Below are 20,785 nucleotides of genomic sequence, written 5' to 3'. Positions count from 1 at the left end.
TGCACACCACAGGTGGTTAAGATCGTGAAGTTTGTGTGTCCTTTACCACGTTCTTTCTTGGAAAGGGAGATGTCAGTGAGCCGCAGAGGAAGGTTCTGGCCTTGGGGTTTTGGTCACGACGCCTCACTCCCGCCTGCTTCTCCGCTCTGTGTGCAGCTTCCCACGTCCAGGCTCCGGGTGGTCTGGTATCCCCAGGACCCCCGGCCCCGACGCCGTTCTTTGTCGAGCCCTGCAGACGGAAGCAGTTTGTCCTGGGAGCACACACCAAAGCCGAATTTTGTGGGTTGCCACGGGGCCCTGTGAGTGCCTGAGAGACTGGCCTCGCGTGGTGCATCGCACGGGTAGCAAATGCTTTGGAAACTCTCCCCGTTTCCACATTAGAATTCCCGGCACCACCCCAGCTAACTAGGGGGAAGTGTGTTTTCCTGCCAGCGTGTTTGAATCAGAACCTCTGAATGAAAAAGGGACATCCTCAAAGAGGCTGGAAAACACAGGGTCCCGACTGCAATGGGCTGTTTGAGCTGTGTGCGCAGGTTCTCAGTTCTACCGGTTGGGGGAGGCCTGAAGACGTTTCTGGAGGGGGTACCTCCCGCTTGGAGGAGGGCGTCATGGCGGGGTCAGCCCTCTGCACCCAGACAGGAGCCCTGACCCCGGCGTCGGCCGGGCACTTCTAAGTCTGTCGGGGGAACGAGAACGTCGGTCCTTCTAGAAGAGGAAACCAGTTCACCCCCGGGGGAGCATTCTGGCTACGCACGGAAAATGCTGACCTTAGCCATAGAACACATTCATGGTCAGAGATTTTGACCCGAAGATGCACGAAGGGAAAAGCTCAGGACTGAGAAAGTACGTGTCCGTCCACGCGGAGGTCATCCGCCATTTCCTTCTGTGGGGCTGCGGGTACGCGGCTTTGATTTTCATCCAGAAACACACACGGAGGCCTTGGCTGTTCCAGCCTTTCAGGGGTTTTCCCTACTTAATTCTCCTTCTATCTGGTTGCCTGGCTGTCCTTCCTTTGCTTTCCAGAAGCTCGGCTTAATGGCCTGCTGTTCGTAGACAAATAACAGAAGCGTGCTAAGATAAGGACTTCCTTTTAAAAAAAAAATCACTTCTACCCAGCTTCCCACGCAAAGTCATGCTTTTTAAAAATAACACTTTAAATTTAGAGCTGAACAGACCCGAGAAGACATCTGAGCTGCTGTTCACGGGTGGGATTCTGCAGATGGAGTGCCAGAGGCTGGGAGTGCAGCCAGTGGCCCGTGACTTGTGGCCAAGAGCCCAGGTCCAGAACCTCAGGGGGTGTGGGCAACCCCAACCTTCCCGGCAGCCCCAACCTTCACACCTGGAGATACAGGGATGGAGACGAAAAATGTGTTCATACTACTCATGCAGAAATCTCTCTGATGGTCCACAGTTAACTCTGTAGTCCCCGGGTGTGAGCAGGAGGGCAGGGTGTTGGGGGGACGTGGTGACAGATGGATGATGGTGGAGGCTGGATCGATCGATGATGGATCGACCATACGTATGTACAGCCTCACACTCGCTTCCAGAGGGGTGACCGAGAATATGCCTGTTTCTCACGGCCTGAGGCTCAGTCAGGTGGTCAAATAGCAAAACTCCTCTTTCTTCCCCGGGATAGGTGAGTATCCTCTTGACATCCCCCTTGCTAAATTTATTTCACGTTTCCTTAAAGGCCATGTGGAAGTGTAGCGCAGTTTGTAATTAACAGTCACTGACGCACGAGTCAATCGTTGTTGTGCTTTGTAAGATTCTTCACGCACAGGAAGGCAGGGAGGCGTGACTTTGTGTTGATGTCCTGCACCCCAACTTGTGCAGCACGTTGTGGTCCCTGCGCCTAAGGTGGGGGCCACGTCCCAGCACGCGTAGACCTCAGGGTCTGGCCGGCTCTGGCTGGGCCGGCAGTGAGCATGCGGGGCCCCCTTCTTCCTGGAAACTTTTCCTGTGCTGAGAATCGCGGCCAGCGGGGAGCAGATGTTATCCAGCTTCCCACGGAACCTCCTGCAGCGGCCCCAGCGGGGCCTAAAAATAGACCTTTTGGAAAAAAGCCCACGACCCTCTGTCACCCCTGTTCTGGGTAAAGGAAGTGCAGGAAGGGGAAGCTGAGGGGAGCCTGGGCCCGGAAGGTCCTGGAAGGTCTGGGAGCCCCGGAGGGAGGGGCACCAGGACAGCAGCTGGCCCAGGGAACCAGGAAACCAGGGGCCTGGTTTCCAAACACTGATGGAATTGTGCCTCCTCCTGGGGTGTCAGCAGGAAAGGGGAAATGTGAGAATATGTCAGGAGAAACACAAATGTGGCTTTGCCTGGAGGATGCTGGGGATGTGAAAGAAGCACGTGTCGGGGCCTCCGGGGCCCTCACATGTCACCGGCCAGGCAGCTCCCTCGCGGGCGGGACGCCTCGCCAGCTCCCGACCGTCCTCACAGCACCCCTGGGCCTCCATCCGGACCCAGACTGAGAATGCAGAAGCCAACGGCCTGGAATAGGCGGCCGGGCCCAGGGACAGTCCTTTCAAAACGTCACTGTAACTGCTAACAGCAGAGGTTCAAGGTGAACATTGTCAGCCACACGTGTTCCACCTGCCCTCCCCGCGTGCGCTTCCTGGAAGGTGGTGGGTCCACGAGGCGGGTTTGCATCTGCGGGCTAACTCCCAGACCTGGTGTGCTTGTTTTTGGTTCAGGTTTCCAATGTCTTCTCCAGCCCCGTGGGGTTCCTGTGTCACACTCTCTGGATGTCCCACAGGGACAGGCCTGCGCCCCGCGCCTCTGAGGATGGAGGTCATGCCCTTTCTCCTCGAGGCCCCACTCCCGCTGGGTGGGTGGGGGGCCCTGCAGCCCCATGGGGCCACCTTCAGCTGCGTGCGTGCATCTCTGAGCACACAGGAGGGCCCGGCTCTGTGGCAAATGTGGCCGGGAAGCCAGTGTCCCCACGCTGAGGTCCTTGGCTGTCCCTTCTCCAGATTGAGGGTTAATTAAGCTCTGTGGCCCGGGGCAGGGAACAAAACCCAGCCACTGCCCAGAGTTGGTGCTGAGTTGTGAACAAAGCCACTTTCATGGGGACTGCTGAGCTTGCTGTTTTCCGGAACCGGGACGGGGTGACAGGAACAAAGCGGGATCTCATCTCCCTCCTGCCTCGGTCCCGGGAGTGGCGATCTCAGGCGCCACGCGGCTGTGGCGTGGGATTCCTGAGGCTGCTGTGGCACGGCAACACTAGAGCGTGTGCCCCTGTGGCTGCAGCAGGACCACCGAGAGTACCGTTGGTGACGGAGTCACCTGCGGGGGGGGGAGGTGCTGTGCACGCTCTTGCGTGACCCGCCAGGCTCCAGCCACCCTCACGCGGGCATGTTGGCCTTTACTGATAAGCAGGTCTTCTGACTCCAGAGTTGGGTGCTTGCTCCTTGGCCGGGCCTGGGGTGATCAGGACCACCACCCTGAGTCCTCAGGCCAGCCCCCGGGGCTGTTTCCACATCCTGCCCTGGACTTTTTCCTTTAACTCTGAGCCACCCCTACCTCGTTCATTACTTCATAGCAGGTGTGAGACACTCACGTCGGCGCAGGCGTGGGGGCCCGGCAGGGGGCAGTGGGGTTGCCCCCGCCCTGTGCACACAAAGCCCGCAGAAGGTGCACAGCACTCCCATAGTGTCCATTTTACCAGAATCCCGCATCCTTCCCGGCTCCCATCAAACATGCTTCCTCCAGGAAGCCCTCCAACTCCCACAGACAGAAGCAGTCCCTCCCACAAGTGCCTCTGTGGATGCAGGAGTGCCAGTCCTCAGGGACTTACAGTGTGGTTTGTACAAGTACAGCGTTAATGGGGAGCCTGGGGGACTCTGTTGGTAAGTGTCTGACTCTTGGTTTTGGCTCAGGTCACGACCTCACAGTTGGTGCATTCAAGCCCCATGTCAGGCTCTGTGCTGGCAGTGGGGAGCCTGCTTGGGATCCTCTCTCCCTCTCTCTCTACCCCTCCCCTGCTTGTGCTCTCTTTGTCTCTCTCACAAATAAATAAATGAACTTAAAAAAAAAATACATTAGCGCTGGGCTTCTCTGTAAAGAAAAGTGTACTGAGTGCGTAAAAACCACTGAAATCGGTTCCTCCGTTTCCCCCTTCCCAGGATTGCACAAGGTGCTATGTTTCGACGTTTGGCACTGATTTTCATAAGTTTGACTATTAAGTGAAAATGTGTAGTTTTGTTTTTACTTATCTTGGTTAGATTCCATGGATTGCTTTCTGAATTTTTTTTAATGTTTATTTAATTTTGAGAGAGAGCGCGTGCATGAGCGAGCACAAGCGGGGGAGGGGCAGAGAGAGAGGGAGACACAGAATCCGAAACAGGCTCCAGTCTCCGAGCTGTCAGCACAGAGCCCGATGTGGGGCTCGAACTCACAAACTGCAGGAGTTTGTGACCTGAACCAAAGTCGGACGCTTAAACTGACTGAGCCACTCAGGTGCCCCGACACTGGATTATTCTTAATGCACTCCATGTTTTTTGTGAAATTCTCATACATTTTCTGAAACAATTTCCATTTAATTAAAGCGTGTATGCCTTTTCACTCCGACATATGTATAGCTATGAGTGTTCTCTCTTTCTCTTTTTTTGTCTTTGTTTTAAATTTCTTTGTCTGTTACCTGGCTCTCCTGATTGGTTTTTTTATTTTTTTAATTTTTTTTTTGATGTTTATTTTTGAGAGAGAGAGACAGACAATGCAAGTGGGGGAGTGGTAGAGAGCGGGGGAGACACAGAATTTGAAGTAGGCTCCAGGCTCTGAGCTGTCAGCACAGAGCCCGACGCGGGGCTTCAACTCACGAACTGCGAGGTCATGACCTGAGTTGAAGTTGGATGTTTAACCGACTGAGCCACCCAGGTGCTCCCTGATCGGTTTTTTAAATTAAATATTTGAATTGTGTCCAGAAATTATAGCTCGATGATAGATAGATAGATAGATAGATAGGTAGATAGATAGATAGATAGAGGGTGGATGGATAGATGGTTAGGTAGCTGGCTGGCTGGCTGGATGGATGGATGGTTAGGTAGCTGGATGGAAGGATGGATGGAAGGTTAGGTAGCTGGATGGATGGATAGATGATGGATGGTTAGATAGGTAGATGGATAGATGATGGTTGGATAGGTAGGTAGACGACTGGCCGACTGGCTGGATGGTTAGGTTAGATAGGTGGATGGATGGATGGATGGATGGATGGATGGATGGATGGATGGTTGGATAGGCAGATGGATGGATGGATTGATGGACAGGTGGATGAATGGATGATGAATGGACAGATGCATGATGGGGTGGATGGATGATACGTGGTTAGACAGGTGGGTGGGTAGATAGATGGAAAGATGGATGGATCAATCAGTCGATGAATAAACAGGCAGGCTGTGGAGGGTGGTGTATCTCCAGAGAGGGAGATTTTCTCCAGGCAGACATTTAGGTCCAGGTGGGCCTGATCTGTTTCTGGTGCTGGTGTTCCCACGACGTGGCCCTCTGGGGCCTCACCTGGAATCCCTGTTGGCAAGGGCCTCTCTTCCTGGATAAGTGCCTAGAGCCCCACCGTGAAACTGCCCAAACCCCTGCTTGTTTTGTGGCTTCCCAGCTGCTACCTCAGCCTTGGTAACCAGGCATCGGGCTCACTTCAAGTCCCAGCTGCCCAAGTGGCTCAGAACCTCACTTTTTCTCTCTCTAGATCAGTGGGACTTCCACAGCCCTGACCACAGACTTGGGTCCAGCCTATATTCCACGTGCTTCAAAGGGGTCTGTGGCCAGGATGCATTACCCGCCCTAATGCCATCCCCTTCCCGGAAATGAGTCATAGGAGTGATCTGGAATTTTTAAAGCCTTTACTATGCTTTTATCAACTCTCGTTATTTTTTTTTAACTTATATGTTTTAAGAGAGAGAGAGAGGGAGAGAGAGAGAGACTGGGAGTGCACACAAGCAGGGGTGGGAGCAGAGGGAGAGTGAGAGAATCTTAGGCTCCATGCTCAGTGCAGAGCCCGATGGGAGTCTCAGTCCTACAACTGTGATCCAGATTCGGACTCCTAACCAACCGAGCCCCCCGGGTGCCCCAAGTCTCCCTTGTTCTAAAGCAGAAAGCAAAATAACCTGTATTTCTTACAATGTTATTTTATTGACCATGGTCGATTTTTTAAGAAGCTGAGTTTACAAAAAAGGGAAGTGGGGCATCTGGGTGGCTCAGTCGGTTGAACGTCCAGCTTCAGCTTAGGTCATGATCTCCCAGCTGGTGGGTTCAAGCTCTGCATCAGGCTCTGTGCTGACAGTGTGGAACCTGCTTGGGATTGTCTCTCCCTCTCTCTCTTTCTGCCTCTACCCTGCTCACTCTTTCTCAAAAATAAATATCGAAAAAGGCAAGATTGTACAAATATCCAGAAATAATGGAGATGCCAGGCCATAACCAGATGGGCATTTTGTCCGTGAAAATGTATGAAATTCCAGGGAGGTGTTGGCTTGGTGTTAAACAGCAGGTTTCCATTCTCACTCCCTGAGTGACAGGGTCTGGGCCGGGGTCTCTGCACCTTGCTGGGGTGGAGACACCAGCCATCAGGGCTGTGCTGGAGGTGGGACGTGTGCCAGGAAGCTCGAAGCCCAGGGTGTGGGCTGAGATACCAACTCGGGACACATGGAGGTGAAGTGCCCACTGAGCCACAGCCACAGGGCCTGCACTTTGTGGAAAGTGTCTCTTCTGTGGAGTCTCTTCTGCTGTTTCGCAGAGAGAAGGCCTTGCCCTTCCTTCCTTCCTTCCTTCCTTCCTTCCTTCCTTCCTTCCATGTTTATTGTTGAGAGAGGGAAAGAGACAAGAGTGTGAGCAGGAGAGGGGCAGAGAGAGAGGGATACACAGAATTGGAAGCAGGCTCCAGGCTCTGAGCTGTCAGCGCAGAGCCTGGCTTGATCTCATGAACTGTAAGATCATGACCTGAACCGAAGTCGGATGCTTAACTGACTGAGCCACCCAGGCACCTCTGACTTTTATTTCAATGTTTATTAATTTTTGAGAGAGAGAGACAGCATGAGTGGGGAAGGGGCAGAGAGAGAGGGAGACACAGAATCCCAAGCAGGCTCCAGGCTCCGAGCTGTCAGCACAGAGCCCGACGGCGGGGCTCAAACCGACGAACTATGAGATCATGACCTGAGCCGAAGTTGGATGTTCAACTGACTGGGCCCCCCAGGTGCCCTCTGAAGCCCCTTTCTAAAGTGACAGCCAGTCGGCTTCATCATCACGGTTGGTCTGTCTGTGTAAACTTGCCTGTAGGATGTCGATGACGTGTGCAAGGCAGAAGAACAAAGCTTTGCACGAAGCCCATCAGCTCACCGTAGCGTGGGGAAGTTGGGTGCATGTTCCGTCCGTGTCTTGCATTTGGGGAATGCACCAGACCAGAGTGACCCCTGCTTAGTGGCTTTGGGCCTCTCCCCTGCAGCACAGATTTTCAGAAGCCATGCCACCCCTTCTGGAAGAATAGTGACCAGGCCCGTAAGCACATCTCCACTCTGGTTTTCTCGCTGCAGAACCTCGAGGCTGCCCTGAGATCCCGCATCGCGCTGTGGGGATGTCCGAGAGCCCCGTCGGGCCCAAAGCCGTGACGCTCCGGGCTGACATGCCGGCCGCGCCCTCCTCCTTCCAGCGGGCGTTCACGTCCAGCACCACCTCCAGCAGCAGCCCCAGCCAGCGGCGCGAGAGGTAGGGAAACAGGCCCTTGCGCTTAGCGGAGCTGCCCTTGCAGATGGAACAGGCCACGGAGGGGAGGGCGGAGGGCCCGGCCTGCAGCCCACGGCTGCTCTGCAGCACGCGGCTGCTCTGTGCGCTGAGAACCGTCGCTCTTCAGAAGTGTAATCACAGATGGACACTCGTGAGAGCGTCCCCCCACTGTTGACGGGCCACGTGCTCAGGGAACCCATCGGTAGGTGGACTCTGGGGACAGTGGCCAGTTCAGGACCGGCACCTGTGACAGCGTGCTCTGAGCCAAGGCTGGAGCAGGGGTGCTCGGGCTTGGTCTCCCTCAGCGGCCAGGATGGCAGTGCTCTTAGGGACATGGAGTTTGTCCCGGTGTTCGGGAAAGCCCAGCGACACCCCCTTGGTGGATTGCGAGAGCAGGAGGGGCACACAGAGGGAGAGAGGTCATGTCGGTGCTTTGTGGGGGGCGGCCCTTGAGCCACTGCACGTGCCCTGACCAGGAACGGTTTCTTGGTGTTTCCCTAGGACATATCACGCCCCGGCTCACTCTTGATTCTGCCTCCTTCCTCTTTTTTTTTTTTTTTTTTTTTTTTTTTTTTAAGTTTACTTATTTATTTTGAGAGAGAGAGAACAGGGGAGGGGCAGAGAGAGAGAGAATCCCAAGCATCAGTGCAGAGCCCGATGTGGAGCTCGAACTCACAAACTGTGAGATCATGACCTGAGCCGAATCAAGAGTCAGACGTTTAACTGACTGAGTCACCCAGGCGCCCCGTTCTTCTTCTTCAAACCAGGGTCAGGGTCTCATCTGAGGACTTGGTGTGACGCCTGGGGCAGTAAGTGTTTGCTAGGGAGTGTGTGTGATTTGCTGGCTGGGAGCTGACTTTTTCTGGAGTTCCGACTGGAGGGTAATTTCTGATTCCCTCCATCCTGGAATTTCTGGCTTCGGGTAGGGTAACTTCTCATATTACTACTGGGCTCCTTTAATCAGCTGGTTAGGGGAAACTGAGTCAGGTGCCCTGGCTAGCTATCAGGGGAGGGGGAAGAAGAAAATGGGGAGCGTGGTTTGTGCCCGGGGAAGCCATTCTGCCAGAAGCCGCACACAGTGAACTGCGTGGCCGACGTGCATGCAGGGGCACAGACTGCCAGCTGGACACGGGGCTGGGAGGCTTCAGAGCTGGGGACCCGGGTTTTGTCTTGAGCAGAAAGGCCTTGTCCGGGTGAGGACGGAGGAGGCAGGGAAGGTGTGATCAGGTGCGAGGGGCTGAGCATCTTGGGGTGAGCAGCGAAGAGGGAAGGGCGGGTCTGACTGCTGACATTTTGGGGGAGCCTCAGCACTGGTTTCCCGTCTGTCTTCGCCGCCTGGGGGACCCCTGCTGATCTCCGGGCACCTCCTAGAGTGTTCTGATTGCTCTGTCTTTCCAACAGCCCTCCATCCGCCGAGCTCCCGTGGGTGGAGAGCAGCCCCAAAGCCTCGCTGGCCCTGTTGGGGAGCGGCCGGCCAGCAGGAAACGTCCTGGGCTCCGGCGAGTTCCCCGGCTCCAGCCTCGGCCCTGACAGCCCCGGGCGGCCCCACCTCCCACCCGCCGAGCTCCAGGCCCCTTTCCACAACCACCAGCTGTCCCTGACGGAGCCACCTGAAGCTCTGGGCCCCCCGAGTGGCCAGGCCTTTCTGGGCTTCGGCACTGCCCCCGTGGGGAGCTGCCTTGCCCCTGGGGACGACCCTGGGGCCTTGCTGGTCCATTCCCACGGTGCACCCCAGGCCCCCAGCACCCCGCGGACAGCAGCAGCAGCTGGTGACAGCGGCTTCCTGTCCTCCAGTTTTCTCACGGTGACGCCGGGCCACAGCGGCCACCACAGTCCGCTGACCCTGCCCGGGCAGCCGCCCCTACCCGAGAAGAAGCGAGCCTCGGAGGGGGACCGGTCTTTGGGCTCAGCCTCCCCTTCGTCCAGCGGCTTCTCCAGCCCCCACAGTGGGAGTTCCATGAGCATCCCGTTCCCCAACGTCCTCCCGGATTTCCCCAAGGCGTTGGAGCCAGTGGCACCCAGCCCAGGTAGGCACGTCTCCGCCGGTGGGAGCCCCGTGTGCGCTCGCTCAGCGAGGAGGGGGCCCTGGGATGTCCGGGCGGCGCCTTAAGAGTGGAGCCCAGAGCCGTCCAGCGGGGTCTCTGTTCCCTCTGCTTCTGCGCTGACCCACGGTGGGTTCTGTTTCTCCTGCCACTGGGAATCCTTGTTCTTCAAAAATTTTTCTTTTTGTTGTTGTTTCTATTTTGAGAGAGAGAGAGCAGGGGAGGGGCAGAGAGAGAGAGGGAGAGAGAGAATCCGAAGCAGGCTCCGAGCTGCCAGCACAGAGCCCGATGCCGGGCTCGAACCCACGAACCATGAGATCATGACCTGAGCTGAAACCAAGAGGTGGACATTTAACCGACTGAGCCCCCCACCCCTTTCTTTTTTGAATTCAGTGAACTCATTCAAAATTTAACTATGAAATGTTTCAAATGTGTAAGAATAAGATACTGACACGATTAAGCAGCACCCAGCCACTCCATCTGCCTGTCTGTCCTGCTCCCCGGGGCCGGCTGCCGTGTCACCCCAAGTCTGCGCTGGTCAGGAAGCCCTGCTCCCTGACGCACACCAGCTGGCTCCCGCGTAGTTAAATACGGCGCTCTTTCCCGGGACACCCCATCCTTGCCCCGCGTTGGACTTTGAATGTTTGGTTCTTTGAGACGTGAGCGGTTGCCATAAACCCTCCGCAGTGACCGGTTTTACATTCTGTTTTGCAGATAATGCGGGTGATAAACATGTGTCCGTGAACTTTGTCCAAGACACATCCAAATTCTGGTACAAGGCGGATATCTCCCGAGAGCAAGGTGCGTGGGCAGGACAGGACCCCGGGGTGGGAACGTCCAGGGCTCGTGGCCTTGAGCAAGGCCTGCCCTTTATCACCTACCTCTGCAGAAAATTCACCTTTAGGTTTTTACAGCAGAGGCTTGGTCCTAATGAGGGAGCTGGGCAGACGTGAGTGCTGCCCATGAGCATGGCGGCATGCCCGTGTGCTTTCTGGTGGCTCTGCCAGCTGCCATTGGCGGCGATGACTGCGGATGGTCACAGGCAGAGATGTTCCCGGTGTCCCCATCCAGGCCCTGAGCCTCGGGGGAAGGAGGAAGGCCGGAAGTCTCCCCAACACCCTGGCCTCTGTGCACGTGCATTTGTCCACAGTGGAAAGATAGGCACTCAATCAGGGGGCCCGTGGTGGGCGTCCCCACCTGCCTCACACACATGCCACACGGTATGTGCCTGTGGTCCTGCCCCGCGGCAGCTGGGAAAATTCCAAGTCGTTGGTGTTTTTGAGCAGCTAAGTCACGTATCACTTCTTCCCGGAAGTTTCCCAGGAGTGGTGTCCGGGAGGGGGTCGGCCAGCTGGGGAAGAGGTGGGGACGGCCCCTGGGGTGAGCAGCTGTCATCCTGACGCAGGCTCAGTGGGGTCGCTGGAGGCAGGGATGTGGCTGCACGTGCACTGTGTGAGCCGAATCCCGGGGGCCGAGCCGGGACAGCGTGCCTCAGAGCAGGGAGGAGGGATGAAGGGCAGGTCCTCACGCAGCCCACATGGGGGACAGTTTCTGCACAAAGTCCTCAGGCCTCGTCCTGAAGATTAGTTCTCACAACTGCCTGGAGAGAAACAGTTAAGTGGCTGGAAAACGGCACTGTTCAACTTTCTTGTTGGAATTCTTGTATTCAGTTAAGTGGATCATAAACACGGTAAGAATGTGCCTTTCTTCCCACGAGCTCAACGAACCTATTGTCACGTTGCATGAGGGGAGCCTGCGGCCTGGGGGGGACCTCCGAGTTCCTGAATTGGCCTTTGTGGCCGTGCTGCGTGGCTAAGCGCCGCATTCTTGTCCCCTCCCTGCTTGTGGCGCAAGAACCCCCATGACTGAGGCCATGAACCCCAGTGCTAAGTGCCTGGTCCAGTGGGACGGTCTGAAAAGGGCCTGTCACGCACTGTGTTCTAGAAGATTCTGTGTGGAGTTCCTTTTCCGCTGGTGCAGCCTCCAGCCTGGGATGGTGGGTGGGTGGGCTTTCTGAGGAGCCGGGGCTCCCCCTAGAGGCAGGTGGTCCCATAGGACATACGTGGCAGGGCCCTGCCTTGGAAGGTTCTGGAGAGGTTAGGCATGGGGGTTGCCTGGTAGGCATGCAGGGGTGGTCCTCTGTGCCACATGTGTACAAGTGTTTCTCTGCTGGGACCTCATGTTGAAATAGTTCACATGTGCGCTGGGTGTGGAGTTTCCCAGTTGAGCCACACAGAGCACAACTTCTCCGTGTTCTCCGTGTTTTGTGTAGAAGTCACCCCCCCCAACCCCCGACTAACGTTCCCTGAGCGCCCACCTTCTGCAGATGGCAGAAAGCTGCCTGTGGGTTTGGTTTGGTCTGGTTTGCTTTGTGTTTTAACTGTGGGGATGTGCCTCTTTGGGGACAAGACTGGTCACATAATTCCCGTGTCCAGGTCGGTGCCTCGGGAGTTTTTTAACCTGCACGTAGAAGTTACGCAGGGGAAACGGGGCCTCCAGGTGAGGTAGATACGAGATACAGCTGTTCCGGCAGGATGCACTGGGCCCCCGTGCTCTGGCTTTGAAAGCACCGGTTTCGCGAGACAGTGAGGACACGGCCACTGCCCGCCACCGACTTCCGAGGGGAGCGTGAGGCCCGCTCTGGGCAGGGCCTTGTGCCGCGTCCAGGATGTGTCCTGGCTCATTCTGTTTCAGAACAGGGTCTGACCTTGTCCTCGTGCCCCGCCCCCCCCCTCCTCCGCAGAGCAGACCCAGCCTCCCCTGTGCCCTTGAGGCTGGGGCGCCTCTGTCTGCACAGCCAGGGAAGATCGCGGTGTTAAAAGGGAAAGAAAAAGCTCTGTGAGGTAGATCACAGTTGAAAATAGGTCATTCTCTAAGGATCGTTTCCTCCCACTTCCACGGTCAGCCCCCAGATGTAGAAACACTCCAGGAGCAGAAGCCTGCTGGTGTCGGTGGCCGGGTCCTGGTGCCCCAGTGCGCCTACCTGCCCTGTACCCCTGAGCCCGTGTAGACGGTTGGGCAGCAGGGGCGAAGGCACCTCCCAGGGCCACCCCAAACCTGCCCCCTTCCGGAGAGCCGAGCCCTCCCCGCCACCTGCGTGCAGTTTGCCCGCTCCTGCGCGGGGGGCCTCGGCCTGGACGCGGGGGAGGGCACGGTCCCACGTGAGAGAAGGGGAACCTGGTCATTTCACTGGGAGCTGGGCCTCGGACAGTGGGCCCCACGGCGCTGTTTGCTGAGACGTCACCCGTGGACGTCCTGCTCCATTTCAGACACGGCAGTTCCGTGGCTGTCATTTTGGGTCACTTTGAAATCCCTTTCTTTCTTCAAGTCGATAAGCTAAGTTGTAAGATGTGGTCCGGTTACGAGCGGACATTCTGGCCGGTGTCTGGGCAACAGGTTGTCGTCTGCCCCAAGCTACCATCTTCCAGGACCCCGAGCCTAGGCCCCGGGGCCCAGGTTTTGAACGTGGAGGGAGGGGTGTGATTTCGAAGCCGCATATTTGCTGCGAGCCCCCAGCCTCAGGCGGGAAGTTGGGAGGATGGCTGTGCCAGGCCCAGCTGTCAGCCCTGGCCGATGACAGCCACGTGGGTAGGGGGCTCCCAGCCCCATCCAGGCTGCCATGGACCCAGGGGATGGAGGGCCATGTGCGGCCACATTTTTGCCATCCCCTGAGGCGAGTGTTGGGATTTGCGTTAAATGTTCAGTAACTTTTGGAGCCCATCCTTTTGTGTTTGGAAAATGTAACAGAGGCTTCTTTCCTTCTGCTACATGGGAAGTACACACTCTAAAGTCTCTGAGAAAAACTCCCCACAGGGAGAGGGTGCTGGACGGGGCCCCGGCGGGGATGGGAGACCACCTTGTGCCTCCTTCCTGCCCGCCACGTTGTGTGTATGGAGACCCGGGCCGGGCACCTCGGCTGGGGGCCGGTGTCCTGGACGGTCAGCTGGGGTCCTCATAGCTCACAGGTGCCGTGGGGTGACAGCCATGCTGTGTGCCAGGAGAGCTCGGGGACCATGACTGGTACCTTCGTGAGCCAACATTTGGCGGGGTGGTCTGCATCCTTGGCAGTTAGGCCCTCCTTGAAAACTGTGCGTCATTACAGAGCCCCGCACCCCCCCCCCCCGAGGGACACGGGCCTGCTCCCCCTGACCCAGTTTGCAAAGGCCATGAACGGAGGTGGCTTGCTGGGCCGTGGGGGACCCCGGCAGATGTGTGTGTTTCTCTGCTTCCCTCCCCAGCCATCGCCATGCTGAAGGACAAGGAGCCTGGGTCGTTCATCGTCAGGGACAGCCACTCCTTCCGAGGAGCCTACGGCCTGGCCATGAAGGTGGCCACTCCCCCGCCCTCCGTCCTGCAGCTGAACAAGAAAGGTAGGGACCCCGGGGGGCCCGTCGGGTGAAGTAACCCACGTGGAGTGTGTGTGGCTCACGTTTCCACCAGTGAGACGACTCTTACAGCTGCGCTCAGGTTTCCTTCTGTTTCTATTGTGGCCCACTAAGTGCCGTCCTTGTTCAGGCAAGGACGACAATTATTTGCGAATTCTATTTCTTTATTGCTTCGAGTAGGTGATGCATTCCATTGTCCAGCTGCCAGAGCGAACAGCCCCTGGGCCCTGTTCTGCGCCGGGAACCTTGATACATTCCTGTGTGTCCTTCCCGACCGTCTGTCCAGTGCGTGGAAACACGCACTTTTCCTTCTTTCCCACGTAAAAGGCAGTGTCCCGCCTACACGATTCTTGTGCCTACTCTTGGCGGAGCATTTTGGTGGGTTAAAAGTGATGCTGGTGTCAGCCTGGAGTCATAACATGACCTTTCTTTGGCCTGATGAACCATGTACGGCCGTGTTCTAATCTGCTTACGGTGCAGAGAAGCTTGCGATGCCTTGGTGCAGGGCACACGTTATCATGAAGCAAACATACACATTCCCACGGCCCAGGAGACAACCTTGGGGGCAAGCCCCTGCATGCCCCTCCCATGCGTCATAATCCATCGTTGTGGGACCTTCCAGCCACCCCAGAGTGGGCTCCGTGAGGCCCTTGGCACTGGCCCCATGTCCTGACATCATGCCGTCGGCCCTTGAGCACCTCCAGTTTTCCCTGCCCCGCCGTTTCTCCAAAAGTCCCTGCGTCTGTGTGCTGGGGGACAGAGCCTGGAAACCAGAATGTGTCAGTGCTGGGTGGGCTTCTTGGTGTCACAGTGTCCCTGCTTCTGGCTAGTGACCAGAGGAGGGACTGTATCACTTTAAAAAGTTGGTGAGTTCACGCTGATACAGTTCCAGTAGGGAGTCACGTGCCCTTTCGGGCCCTCCCCAGTGACAACGCGTGTCCCTTCCAGTTTCCGCCTGTCCCTTCCTCCGTTCCTGACACACACACGGTTCAGATTACCCAGGGAAGCCTCGTAAGTAGGAGGTTAAATTATTAACCACCTAAATTATATTAACCACCAAAATAGGAATCCATAGTTGTGCCTGCTCTCAACTTTATAGAAAGGAAACTAACGTGTATTTTGTGACCTGCTTTTGCTCATATTATGAGATTCATTGTTTTATTTTACTTTATTTTATATGATGTTTTATTTTAGAGAGTGAGAGAGAGAGCAAGCAGGGGAGAGGGGCAGAGAGAGACAGAGTCCCAAGCAGGCCCCGTGCTCAGTGCTGAGCCTGACTTGGAGCCCCATGTCTCGAACCGTGAGATCATGACCTGAGCTGAGATCAAGTCAGACCCTCAACCGACTGAGCCCCCCACCCCCAGGCACCCCAAGATTCGTTGTTTTCTTTAAAAAAAAATTTTTTTTTTAACGTTTATTTGTTTTTTGAGACAGAGAGAGACAGAGCATGAACGGGGGAGGGACAGAGAGAGAGGGAGACACAGAATCAGAAGCAGGCTCCAGGCTCTGAGCCATCAGCCCAGAGCCCGACACGGGGCTCGAACTCACGGACCGTGAGATCGTGACCTGAGCTGAAGTCGGAGGCTTAACCGACTGAGCCACCCAGGCGCCCCTAAGATTCGTTGTTTTCTACTTGTGAGACTGCTCCTATCTGTTGCTGTCTTTGCTCACTGACAGCTTTCCAGGGCATGAACACAGGCCCACCTCGGAGACCTTGTGAGCACGTCTCCAGACAGGTCGATAAAGCCCATATTGCAATAATGCGCATCCAAGAAGCTTTTTTGGTGCATGTAGAAGTTACGTTTACTCTGTACTGTGGGCTACTCTGTGTGCAATAGCCTTAAGTCTAAAAAGTCAACGTGTGCACCTTAATGAAAAAATACTTCATTGATTAAAAAAAGCTAACTGCCTATCACTGACCACAGATCACTGTAACGAACGTAATAATAATGAGAAAGTTTGAAATACTGCAACACCAAAGCTGTGGCACAGAGACGCGAAGCGAGTAAATAGCGCTGATGGACTGGCTTGACTCAGGATCGCCACAAACCGTCGGGTTGTAACAGCGCAACATCTGGGAAGCGCAGTGAGGCGAGAGGCAGTAAACCGAGGCAGCTCCCCCTGCACTGGCCTCACTGGGAGCAGGAAGAGCTCATGGTTCACCCACATTCCGCACCCAGGACGGAAGAGGGTGTGTAGAAATCCAGGGCGGAGGCTGTGCCCACGGCTTCCAGGAGAAACGGCCTCAGGGCTGCGCCTGGAGGGACGTGAGGTTTGGCAGTCAAGGCGTCCAGCCTCAGGCGCGACCGAGGGGCTTGAGGGAAACCCAGGTGTCCCTTTGGGCACAGGTGGCTGTGGGTGGGGGTGCACATGACTCAGCACAGACCCCAAGTCTGGATAGTGGCATCTGGAAGCAAGGGGGGAGGAGGCTTCGTGCAGATCAAGTATAATAGCTCAGCCTTGAGGGGCACCTGGGGGGCTGTCGGTTAAGCATCCAACTTTGGCTCAGGTCATGATCTCACGGTTCCTGGGTTCGAGCCCCACATTGGGCTCTGTGCTGACAGCTCAGAGCCTGGAGCCTGCTTTGGATTCTGTGTCTCCCTCTCCCTGTCTCTCTCTGCCCCTCCCCTGCTCACACTCTGTGTCTCTTTCTCAAAAAGAAAAAAAAAATTTGAAAACAAAAAAAAGGAAGAGCTCAGCCTTGAGAGCAGCTCCAGAAGCCCCGTGTGTCCCCACCAGTCCTGGGTGAGGATCATAGCAGACAAGAGTCTGGGGACCGGAGCATCTTGTGTCTGCGGAGATGGGGTCCCGGTGGAGAGCCGAGACGGTCTCCATGGAAACTTCCAGCCAACATCTTTCCTGCATGTAGTGTCACACTGTCACTTTGAAAGCACACAGGATGCCGTGAGTGCGTTCTCGCCTCCAGGTGTGCGTCCACCACGCAGGCCGACTTTGACTCAGCCCTGAGGTGAAGGTGACGAAACAGGACACAGAACAGCAGGTGCATGAAGCACAATGTCACCGGCACCCGCAGGCTGCCTGTCCTCGCCTAGCCCTAGTCCACAGATAAGTTTGGGAGGAGAGAGCTCAGCATGCCAGCATCCCGCCCGTGGTACCCGGAGACCACGCAGAGACAGTCATCCTGAGGACAGATCTGTTCTCTGGGCAGCCGGCTGTCCCTCCGAGGCACTCGTCACCAGGGCCGTGTGTCCCCTTCAGTGCTGAAGATGCGGATCAGTTTCCTCAGAGATGAGGCGCCATGCTGCCTTTTGAGGAGTCTGGCCCTTTCCCTTCCTGCCAGCCCCACTGTCCCTGTGTCACCGCTGTTGTCTGTGGACCACGGGTGCGAGCCGCCCACGGGCAAGGCGAGGGACCAGACCCCCCAGCAGCGGGTCCTGCTGTCCGGCTGCCTCCTGCTCAGAAACAGAAGTGACCGCAGACGTGGTCCATGGCGGGCACGGGGGGCACAGAACTGTCGCCTCTTTCCCTGTGTTTACTGTGTTATTCGTATTCTGCCCTCAGACGGTGTGCCCTTGGCTGCGTTTTCGCCAGGCGCCTCCTCGTAGGATGCGTGACCAGCGGGGACACCGGTGTTCTGTGCAGTCACAGTGACGAGGGGGGGTGGGGGGGGGAGGCTTCCTTCCTGGGGGCCTGTTACGCGGCTCCTGGGTCAGTCGCACCGAGACTGGCTCCTCCAACTCTTCTCAGTGGCTCACTCCTGAGTATCCCCCTTGTGTCCCGAGCCCTCTGATACCCCCGCGTACGTAACACGGGAAGGTGCCAGACGCCCGTGTTCCTGCTTGCAGCTGCTGACTCGTTCCCCACACTGGGGGTTCTTGCACAGCGTCTGCGGGTCTGTCCCCAGGACCCCTGCACCTCCAGGCATGTCCCTGTGGGGGCTCCGCGCTCCTTCCCAGGACAGCCCCACCCACGGCCCCTCCCTTTAGCCCGTGTTCTGTCCCCCTCTCCCATCGTCCCAGGCTCCCGTTTTTAAATTCTCTCTTTTTCCTTTTAAATCTCTTCCCACAGCGGGAGATCTGGCCAACGAGCTTGTGCGGCACTTTCTGATCGAGTGTACCCCGAAGGGAGTGCGGTTGAAAGGCTGCCCCAACGAGCCCTATTTCGGTAAGTGGCCGAGGGGGCACAGTCCCCGTTCTGGCCCACGCAGTGTGCATCCCCCTGCCGCCCCTGAGAGGCAGGGCTATCATGCCGAGGGTGACTCGCTCCCTTAGCGTCTCTGGAATAAACTGGGTATGGAAATGCTCTGAAAGCTTTCTCGAAACCAAACGGATGGGAAGCAGGTTCAAGACTGAAATACAGATGTCCACGCTCTGGTGGGCACGCAGGGCTATGAGTGTGGACCGGGTCAGAGCCGGAGTGCGGCCCTGCAAGACCAGAACTCCCCGACGTCACAGGCTTGCTGGGAAGACGCCCAGACTCACGTGCAGACTTAAGCACGGCATTGTCTTAACCTTCAGAAGCACCTTGTGGGGTCCACGGAGGTAGCCTCAGGCTCAGCAGACGGCCGACTTACTCTTTATAAATTGGTGACTGTGTGTCTGGGCTGAGAGTCACTTGTGGTTTCTTTACCTCTTAGCTTTTTTTTTTTTAATGTTTTAATTTTATTTTTGAGAGAGAGAGAGAGACAGAACACGAATGGGGGAGGGGCAAAGAGAGAGGGAGACACAGAATCGAAACGGGCTCCAGGCTCTGAGCTGTCAGCACAGAGCCTGATGAGGGTCTCGAACTCACAGACCTCCAGATCATGACCTGAGCCGAAGTCGGACGGTTACCTGCCTGAGCCCCCAGGCACCCCCACTTCTTAGCTGTTCACCTGCACTTGTCACTTTATTGAAGTTCTGTGCAAAGTCCCACATTCATGGGACGTGTTAGTTGCTAAAAATATAAAGGCTCACCCTCGGCAGCGGCCTCCTTCCTGCGGGTAAATCGGCCGAGCGATGCGGTATTTAGGGCCGTATTAACTCTTGTCTGCTCGTCTGTTTGCAGGGAGCCTGACGGCTTTGGTGTGTCAGCATTCCATCACACCCTTGGCTTTGCCCTGCAAGCTGCTCATTCCAGACAGAGGTACGCCCGCGGGTCCCCGGTGCTGGCCTGGCGTGTGCGCGCACGCGTGTGTGCCCACGTATGTGTGTGCACGTGCTTGCGTGTGTGTGTGCGCGCGCGCAGGTGTGTGGGTGTGTACCTGTCGGGCACAGCACTGCCGGGTCCATGACGATCCGTTGAGGGAAACCAGACCAGAGTGTTGCTCTGTGGGTAAACCCCAAAGGCTGAGCATCCGGTGATGCACCCCAGCCTGCAGACCCGAGGCCACCCTCAGCAACACCGTCACCTGACGCGCTTTGTGAACCGTTCCCCTGGATAGAAAATGCCCGCAGCGAGAGACCTTCAAGGCCGTTCGTGCTTATTTTTGCGATTCTATGAGTTCAGCAGGGCGTTGGTATTTTTGAGCTTAGGTGACAAAGTATTCTCTTCACCTTTGTGACGGTCTGACCGTCTCTGTAGTTAGGGAACTAAAGCCCTTGCCTCATAACGGTGGGATTGGCCATATTTCCCAGCTCCCTCGGTAGGCAGTATTAATTTCACAGAACATTACTGTATCCCATAGTGGTGACTTTAAAATACAGGTGAGTGCGATGTACCTTTTGAAACTGTTGGTACACAGCGATGCAGAGGTGAGGAAGACGTCTTGCCGGCACATGTCGCCGCACCCCCTTCCCAGAACCTGGTGCTGGTTTCTGCGGGTGGGGCCGTGGTCCCCAGGAGACCATCTCAGCTCCGCAGACCGGCACTGGTCACCGCCTGGGAACCCGGTCACGAGTGTAATGGTGTCGTGAAGATTGTTTTCCGATGAGCCGGACTCATTTCTGCGTTTTCTTTCTTGTTCCTTCTCGCAGATCCGCTGGAGGAAATAGCCGATAGTTCTCCCCAGACGGCGGCCAACTCAGCCGCCGAGCTCCTCAAGCAAGGGGCAGGTCAGTAGCTGGCTTCACGCTCCCGCGTCCTGGTTCCTGGGGGCAGAAGGGGGCTCAGTGACACGGCCTCCTTTGTCACCTCGGGTCTGCGGGTTTCCTTTCCCAGCTGTGTGCCGGAAGGAGCTTCCTTTTCTGGAAGCCACCCCAGGACAGGGTGGGCACCGAGTGTGGGGGGACAGAACCAGGACTCCCCAGGCTACAGATACCTCACCACAAACAAGACCAGACAGTGGGAGAAAGTCCAGAGCTGCGTTTCATCTGGGAAGATGGGATGCGGGGGCCGCACCTCCAGCTGTAAATATAAGAGCGTTCAGAGGGCTTCACTAAACAGGCTGACTGTTTCCCCCGCGCTGCCCCGAGCCCAGGGGGCACAGTCCCCCCCCCCCCCCCCCCCCCACGGGGCTCACCTGGGCACTTTTTTTTAAATTTTTTTTTTTAACGTTTATTTATTTTTGAGACAGACAGAGCATGAACGGGGGAGGGGCAGAGAGAGAGGGAGACACAGAATCCGAAGCAGGCTCCAGGCTCCGAGCCATCAGCCCAGAGCCCGACGCGGGGCTCGAACTCATGGACCGGGAGATCGTGACCTGAGCTGAAGTCGGAGGCTTAACCGACTGAGCCACCCAGGCGCCCCTACACT

At 56.5% G+C, this 20,785-nt stretch overlaps 1 protein-coding gene across 11 annotated transcripts in view; it reads left to right on the top strand.

The window, feature by feature from the left end:
• Nucleotides 1-20,785, top strand: part of TNS3 (tensin 3) — a 217,308-nt gene that overhangs the window by 183,141 nt on the left and 13,382 nt on the right. For all 11 annotated transcript variants that reach the window (XM_078442617.2, XM_078442616.2, XM_078442620.2 and 8 more), the window contains 7 exons: nucleotides 7,536-7,707; nucleotides 9,127-9,752; nucleotides 10,482-10,568; nucleotides 14,006-14,137; nucleotides 18,182-18,277; nucleotides 19,160-19,237; nucleotides 20,068-20,145. In XM_078442617.2, the coding sequence (XP_078298743.1) occupies nucleotides 7,536-7,707; nucleotides 9,127-9,752; nucleotides 10,482-10,568; nucleotides 14,006-14,137; nucleotides 18,182-18,277; nucleotides 19,160-19,237; nucleotides 20,068-20,145 (1,269 nt within the window). The remainder of the gene's footprint in view (nucleotides 1-7,535; nucleotides 7,708-9,126; nucleotides 9,753-10,481; nucleotides 10,569-14,005; nucleotides 14,138-18,181; nucleotides 18,278-19,159; nucleotides 19,238-20,067; nucleotides 20,146-20,785) is intronic.

The sequence above is a fragment of the Panthera onca genome, chromosome A2 (genome assembly GCF_046562875.1).
Source record: "Panthera onca isolate mPanOnc1 chromosome A2, mPanOnc1 haplotype 2, whole genome shotgun sequence".
Lineage (NCBI taxonomy): Eukaryota > Metazoa > Chordata > Mammalia > Carnivora > Felidae > Panthera > Panthera onca.
The sequence above is the reverse complement of the archived record's forward strand: the minus strand, read 5'-3'. Positions and strand labels throughout refer to the sequence as shown.